The following is a 16,621-nucleotide window of genomic DNA, read 5'->3' as shown; positions in this document are numbered from 1 at the left end:
TACAGTACAGTAATTATTTTGAAGAAATAGCACTAAAAATATTTTCAAACACCTCAGCAGCCTGTGACTAACTCATCTTATGTTTTAATACAATTAAAGATGACTCACTACAAAACTCAGAAGAAATACGTATTCTTTCTCTCAGTTCTGAACTTTTTTCGAATTCCCCCACCCAGTGCCCACTGGCTCTTACTTGCCCTGCATGTCAAGGTCAGACTTCTTGTTCTAACTTTCAAGACTTTACCCTTCTCTGAATTGCATGTTCCCAGCTTTGTCAGTGGAAGTAACCTTCATGCCTCTTTTGTTTCTTTCTCCCTGTTCTGCCTCCATGTGTTTTCCCATGCCAGCCTTCCCAATCGCTGCTCACCAAGCCACATACTCTTCTCAGCTAAATCACTCCTCAAAACCCACTTCTCCCTATTCCCTACACAAAGTGACTTAATTTACCAAACAAGAATTATTCATTTAATTGAACCTTCAGGATAACCACGTGCCTCAACCGACTTAATTGTGTGATAGTTCTGTAACCCTTGTCCCATTCTGTCCTCTCTGTATTCTTTGTTAGCTTCACTCTTTGCACCCAAATTTAGGTCCTAATCCTGCAATCGAGACTGTGCGGGCAAACCCTTCTGCTACCAGGGAGTCCCATTGACTTCAGTTGGTTTCTGCCCATGTGAACATACCGTTCTGCCCATACCAATCCAGTTGCAGTATCAGAACCTTCGCTTGTAAGTTCCTTCAGGCAGGAACCATGTATTTTCAATTGCTTTGTAAAATTCTTAGCACACTGTGTATATATTTAAACAATGGAGTAATAAGTTAACTGGCTAATGTTAGTTCCAGTTACTTATCCAATATCTGGAATAACTGAACAAACCATTTCCATTAAAAGCAAGAGCCAACCCAAACCTCCACCCAAAACTTGAACCGAATCAAACTTGTTTAAGAGGTTCAGCTTACTTTTTGGTTTTCTAAATTATTTGTCCTTCTTGATTTCAGCTAAAATACTGTTAGAAAGGCTGCTGTTGCAGTTCCTCCATCCTAGTCAGAAGCAAAAATTGTTAGATGTCTTATGAGCAAGACTGTTCTCCTATTCAGTTCTGAATACCAAGAATACTTGGATAAGTATCCAGACTTTTGGGTATCTAACTTGTAAGGTTTGCCCAGCGCTAATTTTAAACACTTTAAAAGTAGGAACTCTGTCCCAAATTTAGCATTACTTTGTAATAGTGATATTCTTCCACTACTCAACAGAAGAGATAACAGAGGCTCACTTGTATATTACTGCCATCAAAGGCATAGGGCTGTGTGTGTTGATTTGAGTTTCATTGCTCAGAGAAGTTACAAAGTAGCGAGGGATTCAAAGGTAATAACAGATGTGACAATACAGAGAGATCAATTTTCAATCCATTTATAAGAAGTGCTTACCATGGAATAATTCCTTTATCCGGTGAGTGTTGGTATGAAAGTATTCTGTTCATAACTTTTTGTTTCTGGTTCTGTTCTCTACTGTAGCTCTACCTTTAATACTACTCAAAATAACACCTGTCAAATTGATGGAGAAAGAGCTACATCCTAGGGGACTGCTGAGGGTTTGGAGGACTGGCAATAGGATACAGAGATTTAGGATCACCAGGTCAGTAGTAGCCTAAAATCATTATCATCAGGCAGCTACTCGGTGGCTTTGATTAAATGTGTACAGTAACAGCCCACAGTTTCACCGTTTCAAGGACCCACTTCACAAAAACCATCACTACTCTTGGTGCCCTTGGGGTATGTCTTCACTGCAGAGTTAGGCTGGGCTCCAGCCTGGGCATTGCCCCTTCCATGCACACAGAAAAATTTGTAACCCGGGTTTAAGGGTGCTTTAAGACCAGGCTAGCAGGCATGGCATAGGGAGGTTATAGACTTGAGCTCAGGCTTTGCTCCAGCCCAGGCTGGCAACCCACCTACTTTGCAGTGAGAGAGCAGGCTAATCAAGCCCAGGTGTTGTTAGTCCTTCAGTGCTATCCCACAAATCCACCTGAGCTGTACTTTCTTTTTTAACTCCTCCCATTTTCTCCACTGAAAGACACCCTATACTGGCTTAGCATTTTAACCCCACATTTCCCTGCTCCATTTCTGTTGTGCTTCCACAGCATTTGAAGAGAGATGCCAGCCAAGGAACCTTCCTCCTGTGCTGCCATTTTTTCCAGAGGCTGACGCCAGCCTTCTGGTTAAGCTAGGGTGTGATATCGGTAAGATGCATAATTTGGGAAAATGTACCCAAAATGACATCTTTATATTTAATGGACAGGAAAGAAACAGAGGGTTGGGTTAGTGCACTGCAATTCGCTTTATAGTTTGCAGACTGATTTTCATCCTTAATGACATTATATTAAGAATTCTTGCTGCCAGATGCTGTTTGCTTTTGCCTTAGAACTGTCTGCATTAATGAGTCACTCCATTTGGAAGTTATTTACGTAAAATATTGTTCTCCTGTTAGTGCCACAAACAGCAGCTCCATGCTAGGCTACACAGACAGAGCATCCTGCGAATGGATTCACAGAGCAGTTCAGTTCAATGCAATGCTAAGAACCATAGGATATCCCACCAGAAACCCATCCCAGCTCTTACAACACTCTTGTGTGCACACACAGGCCTGGCATGGGTAATGCTTTGCTGTGCCTAGCCCTGGCGAACTCTGCAGTGGAGACATGCACCTAGTAGCCGCTCTGAGACTGCCATGAAAGACGGCCAAGGATTGATTGAACACAGAGGATTAATTACTCTCTCAGCCTAGAAGCGTCCCCTTCAGAACTGGGCTGAGAAATGTTGGTGGGTCAGCCTCAACTGACACATGGAATGATTTGATTCATAGCCTTAGAGTGGGTTTTATTTTTAAAAGACGCTGAAGCCTTGAAGACCTTTCAGGACGTCCTCCCTTCCCACCAACTCATCCTACGCTTAATATCCAGCCTACAAATGCCCTTAAATTTATCTAAATCACATCCATGTATTATCTGCCCTTCTGACATCTGAGCAATCCTTTTCTGATCACTTCAGGTACTTAGGAAGTCACTTCTTTTTCAGGTTAAAGATGGTCGGTCCCATTTACCTCTTCTCATACACTATCCCTGTCTGTCCTGAGTTAAACGTGGTGCCCACTATGTAATGCAATGTGGTTCAATGACGGCAGTATATAGGGGAAGTTAGTCATTTTTTAGTTTTTCACTGAAAATTATACTAAATCAGATTACCAGAACTTAATGTTGTCACTTAGCAGCACTTCTAGACTGAGGTTCAATGACAAACCCTGTGCATACATTGAGCTTCTATGCAGCATTACTTGACCAGTAAAAGAAAAGAACTGAGATGAGTTTAAACAGCACCTCAACATTGAAATTCTCAAATCTGCTATACTTACAATATTAAAGTTTATGATCATATATCTAGTTATCTTAAAGACCTTTTATTTTCTTAGTGTTGACATCAGATGCTGTAACATAATTCTGAAAGTTTGCCTGTACCTTGAATATGAACCCTGTCACCCAAAATTAAATTGTACAAACAGTTTTAGAATCAAAGGACACAAGACAGTTCTTTTTAACTTTACTACTGTAAACTGCTCTATGCAGTGCTCTGCATGCTTTACTTTCTGTGCTTGTAAAGTTTTAAGTTTTGCATTGAAACTTTTTTTTAAACAAAAAGGAAAATGCCTTTTTCATCAAAATGAAAATTTGTGGGGAAAAAATTCATTTTGATTTTGGTGGAGGGAGGAAAAGGCATCCACCCTTTTTAAGATAAAAGTTTCCACAAGAAGGAAGTGTGGAAAAGTTTGAAAAAAAGTAAATGAGAGAAAGTGGGGTTTTCCCCCACAAAAATTACACTTTTTGAAATTTTGAATATGTTGAAGAATTTCATTTTCAAATGTTTTGTTTAAAGAACAAAAAAATTCACAGAATATTTCAAATGAAACAAAAACACCCTTTGTTTTAAACATTTTCATGAAGTATGCTTTTCTTTTTTGGACCAGCTTTACTTATGAGTGGTTGACAGGCTCTTCAAAATCCATCTTTTCTGCCTTAAGATTCAGGGTCAAATCTGCAGTTAGGGTAAATGAGCATGGCTTCATTGCCATCACTGGAGCTTCACCAGTTTACCCATACTGAGGATCTGGCCTTGTTTCTGGATAACTGTTTACATGAAAAAGTCATCACAACTCATGGGCTTTGGAAGAATTTGCTGAGGACTGTTTAGCATATTATTTCAGATAAAGGGACTGATTAAAGTGCCTCTGAAAGACATAAAATTCAGCGGTGATAACTGATAAGCACCAAACATTGCTTTCAAGACTTATCTTTTCTCTCTTTAATTTTTTTTATTATTGTTGTTGTAATTATCTTAAACCAATAAAAATCTACCACAGCAAATCTGAATATAACTGTGCATTTTAGCCTAGATTGGGCTGACTCTTTGTTATATGCATGCACACTTCCCTATGATTGCATAGGAGCAATTGAGAGCTGAATATGGCCTTTCATTAATAATTACTTCTGTTGGCAAACATGTAGCTAGGGGCTAAATGGTATTATGCAAAATCCATTAGCACAGTGCACAAGGATCCATGAGAGTCAGGCGGTCAGTGAACTCAACGGACACTTTCTTGTTGACAACCATCTGTCTATAGAGAAATTTAACCAGAGCACTTGGCATATGCATCATTTACTATCTTTCAAGTGGTTAGCACTTCTCAGAAAAAAAACAGTTAATAGCCATCCACATGGTGAGCACATCTGTCAAATGGGAATATGGATGCTGACCTCCTTTATAAAGCTCTGTAAGACTTATGGATGAAAAGCACTATATAAGAGGTAAGTATGATTGATTATTATTCTGCTTCAGAGTGTGTGTTTGTGTGGGGGGTGAGAAAAATAGCTGTCACAGTCTCATGTACACAATTCTGGTTAACTTTATTTTGGGACACTGCCAATGACACATTGAGACTACATCAAGTGGGTGGGCCAGTCTTGCCCATGCACTCCAAAAATGGGCCCTAACTTTTGAGGAGAAAGGCAGGATTTTTGCCCCCTTCAGAAAGCATACAAAGCTTTTCAGCTCTGTTTTTCAGAATTGGAGAGCTACTTTTTGAGGAGAACAACCAGAACTATTTCACTGTAAGAACTCTGGACTCTAGGTTAAGGCTGAGGAGCCCTCAGATGACTCCAGAAAAAGACTGGAAGCACTGATAGCATGACAAATGTGATGATGAATGCAGAAAGAAAAGATGATGTGAAAGAAATGGAAACTACTTCGTCCATATACAGCAACCTAAAAATAGGAAAGTTTGGGGTCCCCCTTTAAAAAAAAAATCTAGGCCATTTTTAGCCATCCCCAATTACAATTATAAGATGATGTGAATTGCCACAGGAAAACAATGTATTGGTTTATCAGTCCATCTTGATTAGTCTTTGTGACTACTAATAGCTCTGTGCAATTTATCTTGTGTGTGTCACTTATTGGTACACTGGCTGTTGTATGTTAGTAATAGGGATTTGGGTCAGACTTTAGGTTTTCTTTCATCATACTCTCAAGGCAATTGAGAGAAATTGACATGGAGGCTTTCCTTGGCCTCTATAATTTCCTTCTTTCATAATACCTGATTTAAAAATTCTCTGCATGCTCTGTTCTCCCCTTGATAAGCATATGTAAACACCCTACCCAATAGTGTTAATAGATATTACATGTATATATATATATATATATATATCAAAAGCCAGGAACAGACACTTTAATCATCAAGTCTCACTCTCTCTTTGTCAAATATCAATTTTAACAAATTGAGAGTACAAACAGCACCTTGTTTTTAATTGGGTCTTCTGAGAGCAACTGTGATACAAATAATAAAAAACAAAGAATAAGAAAGAGCAGACAGTGTTTCTCCAGGCCCACACGGTTGTTCTGTTTTGCTTGTAAGAGTTGGAAATATCTGTAGTGATTGTAGAAAGCGGGCCATTGCTGCTATAATGCATGATTGCTACAGCTTATAGCTGGTGGTCTTTTACACTCACTAAAAATTTCTCCAGGCCATCAAGCTGGTGCAAGTGTGTTCATAAGCCAGTGAGTACACACAATGAACATTTTCCCCCTTTTTTAAATGTAGATTAATTTAATGCTCATGAAAATCTCTGTATTAACAATCCTAGAGCCTGAAAGCCTCCCTATTCACTGAACAGATAGTGGCAGTACAAGTTCTCCGCACAGTCTTCTTAATATGCTTCGACTCTGACCTGGAAAGTAACAGCCTCACTGCTGAGACCATCACAAAGGATGCAAATTAGTGCCAGTTGTGTTGTGGATACCAGGCAGGTAGGAACCAGAGTGAGACCACCAATTCATGTCACATACACCAAACAGCTACTACATCACTGAAAGCTCTTTGGGGCAGGTTTTGTGTGTTCTTATGACAAGTGTGGAACATGCCTAGTATAATAGGGCCCGACGACTAATTTGGTTCTCTAAGGCACTACTACAAAACAAATTAATTACCACCACCAATTTAGGCTTCAGTTTTGAGCTGGAAATGGGAGGTTCTCTACTTGCCGTGTGACTTCAGGCAAGTCAATTTCCCTAGGCCAGTTTCCCCATCTGGAAAAAATTGGGAAAATGGGCACCTGTTTTGTGAAGTACTTTGAGCTCTGTGGATTAAATGGCTTTGTAAGTGCATGGTATTATAACTTAATTGCCTGACTCAGTCAGTCTCCCTCAAAGATTTTTCTTCTCAAATACCAAACCTTATGGAAAATCCTGGTTCCATGAAAGTCAGTGGGAGTTTCCCAAAAAATAAAACTCAGCAGCAGGTCCACTTGCTCCGGCAGTTGTTTTTCCGCATCCGTTAAGTTGTGTATGTGTGATCTCAAACGGGAGAGCACACAGCATTGGAATGTATGTCAGCCACGTAGTTACTTTTTTATTTAAAAATGCCCCAATCATGGCAGAAGCAGTGTGTGTATAAAAACCATTAATCTGCTCTGAATGATTTGTATCAATCCTAAAACCTTCCCACCGACCCAACCTGTTAGAGCATTACCACTAGCTCACCCCTCAGCCTCACCTCCTCTGCAAAGGCCTGGAAAAATAGGTAAGCCTTGCAGTGTGCCTCAAATTCAACAAAGTCAGGTCCTGTTGGCCAAGGAGAAGCACAGTATGTATTCCATTTGGCCTCTGGCTCGCATGCCATATCCTATCTCATATGGAGGTTTCTAGTGCATTGTGAGTGTTCTCCATCATCTAAGAAGCGTACACACAGCACCAAAACTGTACTCGCTGAAGTGTATGGACCCTCCACCACATGGCTGTAACTACAAAGTGCATGTTTTCAGATTCTAGTTAATGAATTGTTGCTCATTACGTCCATCCACTGATTAGATTTGCCCCTTCAGTCCCAGACATTTTGTAAACAGCTCTATATCAGGTTTTGTTGTCTTTTCCACCAAAACAAAAAACATAGCCGAAGTACATGAAGGAAGACAGGAAAAATGCTTTCTCCAATTCAATATTTATTGTTTTTCTTGAGTCATACATAGTGGGACACAGTAATTCCCTGTAACACAGTGAGTCCACCAAGTGAGCTCCAGTGCACTGGTTGTCCAGGGAATATTTATTGTTTTTCTTGAGTCATACATAGTGGGACACAGTAATTCCCTGTAACACAGTGAGTCCACCAAGTGAGCTCCAGTGCACTGGTTGTCCAGGGAAAGCTGCTTAGTCACACAGAAGTAAATAGTTACATATCTTGCTAGACATACAAGAATAATCTGAAAAAATTGTGCAATAAAGCAAGCTCCTATATTATTAAATATTATAGGTGGGTCGGATAATACTGCCTATTAAGGTTGCCTGACACTTCCCACTATAAGTTACTGTTTTCAGTTGCTTATGACTTTGCCAAACTAAATATATTTTGCAAAGGCTGATAACTTGGCCAAATATGGGCAGATTTTCATGGGAATGGCAAAAGACATCCCTGACATGAAGCCCCCAGGGGTGTTTGTGAAGCACTCAGATACTGTAGTGATTTACCGCATAGGAATGCCCATGAGGACAATAATAATTCTGGCTTTCAAGCATGGTTTGAATAGTATGCAGTAAATAAAGCTTGGAACCACACAATGAGGATAAAATAGCTGCTCATGAACTGAGCACTGTCCATACTATGCACTGAATGAGGCAGGGGTCCTGTGGAGAAAATGGAATGTGGACCATGTAATTAAACACCATCATGATACATCTCCACAAGGGGCGAAAATTAAGGTTCTCCTGCAACCGTACTACTGGTATTCCCTAACTTTTGAGTGCTTGACCTCACAATCTTAATGTTCCTTTAACATACCATTCAAATACATGCAGAGACTTGGTCCTGCACAAAACAGTTTACAAAACTAGCCTCAACACTTTTTTTTCCTTAAAAACACATCATACTCTTACAATATATATTGTAGAAGCCATAGGTGTTTATACAATATGCCTCTCACTCCTTTAACAAGGCTACAATATCAGGTTTATCATAGAAAATGAAGCATACATGCACAGGAACCATGCAAACAACATTTCCTTATCAGCGCTTAACAAACAAACATGCTTGACCTCTCATGTTAGATCACTTGTTAGGGTTAAGAGGTGTCCGGTTTTCGACTAGTTCCAGTCAAAAAGGGACCCTGGCAGCTCCGGTCAGTACCACTGACCAGGCTGTTCAAAGTCCAATTAGCGGGGCTGGAAGGGTCTCTACTCGGCTCCGTGCAGCTCCTGGAAGCGGTGACATGTCCCTGTGGCTCCGAGGCACGGGGGCAGCCAGAGTGGCTCCGAGGCACGGGGGCAGCCAGAGAGGCTCCGCACACTGCCCCCGCCGCCACCTGACCACTCCCCAACCCTCAGCTGCAGCCCGGAGCCCCCTCCCACACCCAAACTCCCTCCCAGAGCTCACACCCTGCACTCTAACCCTGTGCCCCAGCCCTGAGCCCCTTTCTCCACCCAAACTCCCTCCCAAAGCCGGCACCCCACACCACCTTCCACACCCCAACACTCTGCCCCAGCTTGGAACCTACTCCCACACCCAAACTCCCTTCCAGAGTCTGCACCCCACACCCCTGCACCAGCCCTGAGCCCCCTGCCACACCCCAGACCCCAAACCCCTGCCCCAGCCCAGAGCCTCCTCCTGCACCCTAACCCCCTCATTTCTGTTCCCTTCCTAGAACCCGCACCCCCATCCCAGAGCCCGTACCCCCTGTCTCAGCCCAGAGCTCCCTCCCATACTTTGAACGCCTCAGCTCCACCCCCCAGCCCGGAGCCCCCTTCTGCACCCCAAACCCCTCATCCCCAGCCCCACCTCAGAGCCGACACCCCCAGCCAAAGCCCTCCCGCCCTCCAACCCCCTGCCCCAGCCTGGTGAAAATGAGTGAGTAGGGGGGGAAGAGTGAGCAACAGAGGAAGGGGGGGATGGAGTGAGTGGGGGCAGGGCCTCAGAGAAGGGGTGGGACAGGGATGGGGCCTCAGAGAAGGGGCAGGGAAAGGGTGTTCGGTTTTGTGCGAGTAGAAAGTTGGCAACCCTATCACTTGTACCTCAGCCAAGTCTATCAAGGTAAGAAATAAATCTCTTCCCCGAACAACACCAGACCCACAACTGACCAAAGTCAGAGTTAATTTTGGAGGTTCAGAACCATTATACCCTTTTTACATGCTTAGGCCTCTCCTAAAACAGCAGAAAGCAGAGGCTGTGTGTGAACATTTAAGATAAGAGATCAGAAGGATGGTGGCCTGTCTTAAGAAGTGTCTTCTTCTATTGTTATTGTGAGAGAATTTACCAGCAATATTATCTTGTTTTGAGTCTCAATGGGCTTGATCTTGCAAGTAAGCTCTTTCAGTGGCATTTTTGCCAGTAGGGACTGAAGGATCAGGCTTATTATATAAAGTACATATATATATTTTGACATCTGAATCTCTGAAATATTTGTGCATAGCTGATTTACCCACCACTAAATTCATATTTCTTACTAAAAGCAGCATGGTTACAAATTGAAAAAAGCCAACTAGTCAGTGCAACTAATGGTGAGTACCCCCTTCCTAGATAAAGAGTCTTAAAAGGTCCCCAGCTGATTCCCCCCAACTTATTTTTTATTAAGAGATGATGGTGGAAGATAAAAATGAAAACCAAATGAACTGAAACATATTTTGTGGGTCAGCCTCATTCAGTAACACCATAGCTCATCACCACAGAAACCATTGTGCTGTAAAAAACCCAACAATCCTGGATTATGGTATTGCTATCCACCTTCAGAGCTACAACTATAAATATAAATAAACCTAAATGGAATATAGCAAGTACTGGGAATGAGCCAACTATATTCAACACAACACATAAATATAGGTCTTATTCCAGTACTGACTGGTCCATGAACAAACTTCCATGTGCTTTGGTGGGAGTTCAACTAGTGGAACAATGGCAGGACTGGGTAATCAGCAATGTTAAAATATAAGAAATACCCTAAAAGGGTTTGAGGAAACTACCAAGTCTATTTTTGTATGTTTGAGAACAGCCGGGGCTTCTTAAAGTGCAGTTCTACTCTGAAAAGTGACTATATAACAATGGCACCTTTCCATAACCGAGTTGTTTCTTTGTCTATTCAGAATCAGATTTGGTGGTGTTTTTTTAAATGTTTGTTAGGCCTGCAGAGCAAAGCCAGTTAAGAGAGAAAACTGAATACTATTCCTTTTGTGCCTCAACAGGATTATACATGAAATTCCATTCTGTGATTTGTCAGTACTCAGACATGGGTGCTGGAACAATTTGTATAGTGGGGTACTGAAAGCCATTGAACCAAACTGCAAACCCCGTATATGATGGAAACTACTTCAAAGCAGGGGGTGCAGCAGCACCCCCAGCACCTATGTTCATTGACATAAATGGATTGCACAGGTGTTAGAGGGTACAATATGAAGACATTTGGGTAGCATGAGCATAACTCAAGGGCCTTATTTGTCCTCTATTACACAAGAAAGAGTCTATCTTCTACTTATAAAATGACCACATTTAATATAGAAAACTATCAAGAGAGATATGGAACTCCCATGTATTCATTATATATAGATATAGATAGATTTTATACATATACACTGGCACTTTTCAGAGTAGAACTCCATTTAAAAATAAGCATCTTTAATTCTTTTAGTTTAATCAAAATAGGATCCTATGTATTTATTCTTAGAGAAAATAAGTTTGAATTTTTCAGCAAGGCTACGAACCTGCAACAGGTGGAAGAAAAGGGATGAAAGATAAAACAGACAGTTTTCAGAGTAGCAGCCGTGTTAGTCTGTATCTGCAAAAAGAAAAGGAGGACTTGTGGCACCTTAGAGACTAACAAATTTATTTGAGCATAAGCTTTTGTGAGCTACAGCTCACTTCATCGGATGCATTCAGTGGAAGATACAGTGGGGAGATTTATATACACAGAGAACATGAAACAATGGGTGTTACCATACACACTGCAGAAAGAAAAGTAGCCCCCTCCCATCAAAAGAGAGTGATCAGGTAAGGTGAGCTGTTACCAGCAGGAGAGCTGGGGGGGGGGGAAAGAACCTTTTATAGTGATAATCAAGGTGGGCCATTTCCAGCAGTTGACAAGAACGTCTGAGGAACAGCCTGGGCGGGGGGAGTAAACATGGGGAAATAATGACAGGTTTCAGAGTAGAAGCCGTGTTAGTCTGTATTCGCAAAAAGAAAGTGAGCTGTAGCTCACGAAAGCTTATGCTCAAATAAATTTGTTAGTCTCTAAGGTGCCACAAGTACTCCTTTTCTTCATGGGGAAATATTTTTACTTTGTGTAATGACCCATCCACTCCAAGTCTTTATTCAAGCCTAGGTTAATTGTAACCAGTTTGCAAATTAATTCCAATTCACCAGACCACACCATACGATCCATTATCTACAGCCAAGCTCTACGATACAACTGCATTTGCTCCAACCCCTCAGACAGAGAAACACCTACAAGAGCTCTATCAAGCGTTCTTACAACTACAATACCCACCTGCTGAAGTAAAGAAACAGATTGACAGAGCCAGAAGAGTACCCAGAAGTTACCTACTACAGGACGGGCCCAACAAAGAAAATAACAGAACGCCACTAGCCAGCACCTTCAGCCCCCAACTAAAACCTCTCCAACGCATCATCAGGGATCTACAACCTATCCTGAAGGACGACCCATCACTCTCACGGATCTTGGGAGACAGGCCAGTCCTTGCTTACAGACAGCTCCCCAACCTGAAGCAAATACTCACCAGCATGCACACACCACACAACAGAACCACTAACCCAAGAACATATCCTTGCAACAAAGCCCGTTGCCAACTGTGTCCACATATCTATTTAGGGGACACCATCATAGGGCCTAATCACATCAGCCACACTATCAGAGGCTCATTCACCTGCACATCTACCAATGTGATATATGCCATCATGTGCCAGCAATGCCCCTCTGCCATGTACATCGGCCAAACTGGACAGTCTCTATGTAAAAGAATAAATGGACACAAATCAGACATCGAGAATTATAACATTCAAAAACCAGTTGGAGAACACTTCAATCTCTTTGGTCACTCGATTACAGAGCTAAAAGTGGCAATTCAACAAAAAAACTTCAAAAACATACTCTAATGAGAGAATGCTGAATTGGAATTAATTTGCAAACTGGATACAATTAACTTAGGCTTGAATAAAGACTGGGAGTGGATGGGTCATTACACAAAGTAAAATTATTTCCCCATGTTTATTCCCCCCCCACCCCCCCGCTGTTCCTCAGAGGTTCTTGTCAACTGCTGGAAATGGCCCACCTTGATTATCACTGCAAAAGATCCCCCCCGCCCCCCCCCCGCGCTCTCCTGCTGGTAATAGCTCACCTTACCTGATCACTGTCCTTACAGTGTGTATGGTAACACCCATTGTTTCATGTTCTCTGTGTATATAAATCTCCCCACTGTATCTTCCACTGAATGCATCCGATGAAGTGAGCTGTAGCTCACGAAAGCTTATGCTCACATAAATTTGTTAGTCTCTAAGGTGCCACAAGTCCTCCTTTTCTTAAAACAGTGGTTCTCAGTATAAATTGTAACATATCTTGTTTTTGAAAAAGATTTGCGTCTGTGTTATTCCAAGAACCACTGCCATGTTATAGAAAACAGAAAAACAAAAACAGACCATTTACAAATTTTGCCTACAGTACATGGACCAAATTAAGACCCAGCTTAAGCCACTGAAATCCCATTGAAGTCAATGGGAGTTACACTGTATTTCCCAGAGTTGAATTTGGCCCTATGTTTTTATTTGAAGGAATGGCGAGCAGTGGATCGTCTTTTCCAACTTAAGCATTTTATAAAAACCAGTACCTTTCACTGAGATTTCAAAAAAGTTTACTGGGGGATTTAGCCACACAGCTCCTTTTAATTTCAATGTGAAGCCAAGTCCCCTACTTCTTTTTGAAAATATCTGCCTTTAATTTTAATCACTTATCTGTTGCTCATTATTCACCTGAAGTCATTGTGCTCTGCTTGGGATGACACAGTCATTCCTGAAACAAACTATTATGCCATCACAAATTTAGGACTAGAATTTCTGGTGCAGAACAAGCAGCAGAATCTGATGGAGCCCTAAAGTAACAAAACTGGTATTAAATATCCCTGTGAATTCAAATTAAGCATGTATGGAGAGTATCTGGCTAGCAGAGACTCAAATTGTCATAGTTGTGAATGCAAATGAATAATATGCACCAGTAAGTGTGTGCAGATTTTGAGAGAGTTGGGCCAGAATTCTTTTACAAAAGTGATTAGGAGACATCAGTGGGTCTTTAACAATGAACCGAAATAACCTACACATCAACTGGAAACACACAGAAGATTAAGAATGCAAATAAATATACAATAGAAAACATCAGTTTCTGGCACAGAAAGCTGAAATGGGAAATAATAATGGTGTTAACTGAAACCTTTGGGCCAAATTCAGTCTGTGTCTATCCCTTTAATGTTTAGTGCCTGCACTTTTAAATGAGTGTCTCTGATAATTTATATGCAGCGAGGGATGCATAAGTCTTTGTCTACACTAGGAAAGAAACTGTTAGAGTCCCAATCTATAAGCATGATACTAACAGTTGTGGACAAACCATGCTATAAACAAGATTTATTCTTGCATTCGTAGACAGAAATAACAAATATGTGAAACCAAAGCATGATTTCTCTATATTTAGACAAGTTTAAAACATCTCCCTTGCATGATTTTTGGATCTCCCCCCCCCGCACCATGCCAATCCATAGAGTCAGCTATGATTTTAGCCACAACCGTGTTACACGACTGTTTTCACAGAGTTTTGGGGGGTAGGAGTGGGTAAGAGGTGACAGTATAGATGGGACCTTATAATAAAGATTTCAACAGCATTTGTCTGTTTCTTTAAAGCCAACATCTTACCTCATCTAGAACATGGTTTATAAAACCAGTTGCTTTATCCCACTGTGTACTTCAGCTTTCTCCCCAAGATGATGATCGATCAATGCAGAATTTCTATCAAATGTATGTTCCCCCTCTCATTTTAATAATTTTATTTTTAAAGGGGGGGGGATCTTGCCACCTTTAGTCAAATAGAATAGATTAGCTGCTCTAAAAAATTAAGAGCAAATGAGGGAAAATTCTCTTTTAAACATTAAAAAAATCTTCTAAGAAAATAAATGAAAATACGGTAGCTCCTCTGTGCCACTTTGTCAAAAACACCTTCTGTAAGTTCTTTGCCGAGTGTGGTGAATGGTTTGCGCCAGGTGTGCTATCATGCTGACCAACATTGTCTCATTGTTTCTTTTCACTCTGTCTGTATTCATCTGTTTTCTCTTGTCTAATACAGTACTAAGATTGTAAGCTCTTTGGAGCAAGAACAGTTGTTTCGTTCTGTGTTTGCGCAGCACCTAGGACTCCATGGTACTACTCTTGGTAATCACAATGTAAACAGAATGTTCATTGGGAGGAGAGAGATTTAAATAGAAAATCCATATTTCTCTCCCAATTTGTCAATCTGTAAACCATGCATCTTACTAGCTCTTTTTGAGTCTCCTAAACCCACTACATCTGCTATAACAAACAGCACCTCTGCAGTAAGCTCTGGTAAAACAAATTGCAGACTTTTAAAAAACATCTTTTTTTAAATGATTTAATAAATTGGTAGGCTTAGAATTCTCCTCTTGCCATTAGTCAGTTCTTTATCTTGGCTTACAAACCCTAAACACTTCTCAGATGTGCCTTGGACAAAAACTATTACAGCTTTGTTGCAGTATTTACAATTATCCCTGCTTGCTCACTGGTGGTAACTTCAGAGATGCTGAGCATTCACAGTTCTCAATTAAGCCAAGGGGTGCTCAGCATCTCTCAAGCACTGACTTTCTGATAAATCTGGACAATTCATCTCTCAGTAGGACAATGACAGACCCTGATTCCAATTTGGCAACACAGAAAAAAAGAATTTTCCCCACTTGCTCATTGCTTGATGGCTTACCAAAGGTCAGCTACATCATTGGGACACCATTTACTTCAGACAAGTATTAGGAAGCAAATGTGGTGATAGAAGCCTTGTAAAATAAGCATGAATATCTATTGGCTCAGACACAATCTACTCCCCACCATTACCAAAATTATTGTGAAAAAATTATTGTACTTGCTCATCACAAAGAAATAGCAAGTGGTCACCAGGCTAATTGTCAAATAGTGCTTTGGAAGGCTGGTTTTGGACAGTCTAGAAAGTTCATTAGCTTATTTACCTGTTTCAGTGTCTTCTTGGACAACGGATGCCTCACAGTAACAGCAGTCCATAAAGACAACATAGTTTAGCACATTGAAGAATAGACCTACAAGTCCAACAATGAGGACAATCAGTGCCTCTTCCGTCTTCTGTGGATTGAGATACCTCTTAATTGCCTCAATGAGGATGCTGAACATCAGAGCAGTGGCAAAGATGGAATTGCCAAAGGCACCTACCACATCTGCCCGGGGGAAGCCAAACGTGCTCTTCTTGTGCCACCTGATGCGGCTGAACCAGATGCTGAGTAAACCGATAACCATGGAGATGAAGTGAGATAGGACGGCAAAAGCATCAGAAGCTAGAGACAGGGAATTACCAATGTACGCTACTGATATCTCCACCACAAAAAGCACAAGGCTCACAACACACATTAAGATGAGCCGGCTGCTTCTTCCTGAGTAACGTCCCATTTCTGTACTCTCTCTTATCCTGTGGTTAGTCTGATCTCTACAAGCAGCAGCAGAAGAGTTCGTGGCTACAGCTCCGCAACTCCTCCTTTTACCTCAGTGCTACTCACGTTTGGAAGTCACTTTTATAAGATGCACTAAAACAATAAAATCAGTTTAAAGGGCAGTTTAGCAACAGCTAATCAGGTGACGGCTGCTGCAATGCTCTATCTCCACTCTTCTAATGTGCCACTCTATGGGGATTGTTTTCATTTATTACAAATAAAATGAGGGGAAGAGAAACACCAGACTGAACCCCAATACCAAGAGCATCTTTAATTAGCTGCCACCACCAGTATCATAGCTTTCAAGCAT

At 41.2% G+C, this 16,621-nt stretch overlaps 1 protein-coding gene across 1 annotated transcript in view; it reads right to left on the bottom strand.

Annotated features, from left to right (window-relative positions):
- The window catches only part of LOC140909481 (calcium/manganese antiporter SLC30A10), a 31,120-nt gene extending 14,850 nt beyond the window's left edge, over positions 1-16,270 (bottom strand). Inside the window, exon 1 of the mRNA XM_073338862.2 lies at positions 15,820-16,270. Coding sequence (XP_073194963.1) covers positions 15,820-16,270 — 451 coding nt within the window. The remainder of the gene's footprint in view (positions 1-15,819) is intronic.
- Between the last annotated feature and the right edge of the window lie 351 nt (positions 16,271-16,621).

This window comes from Lepidochelys kempii, chromosome 3 (genome assembly GCF_965140285.1).
Source record: "Lepidochelys kempii isolate rLepKem1 chromosome 3, rLepKem1.hap1, whole genome shotgun sequence".
NCBI classification, from domain to species: Eukaryota; Metazoa; Chordata; order Testudines; family Cheloniidae; genus Lepidochelys; species Lepidochelys kempii.
Note: the sequence above shows the minus strand (reverse complement) of the source record. Positions and strands in the feature narration are given on the sequence as shown.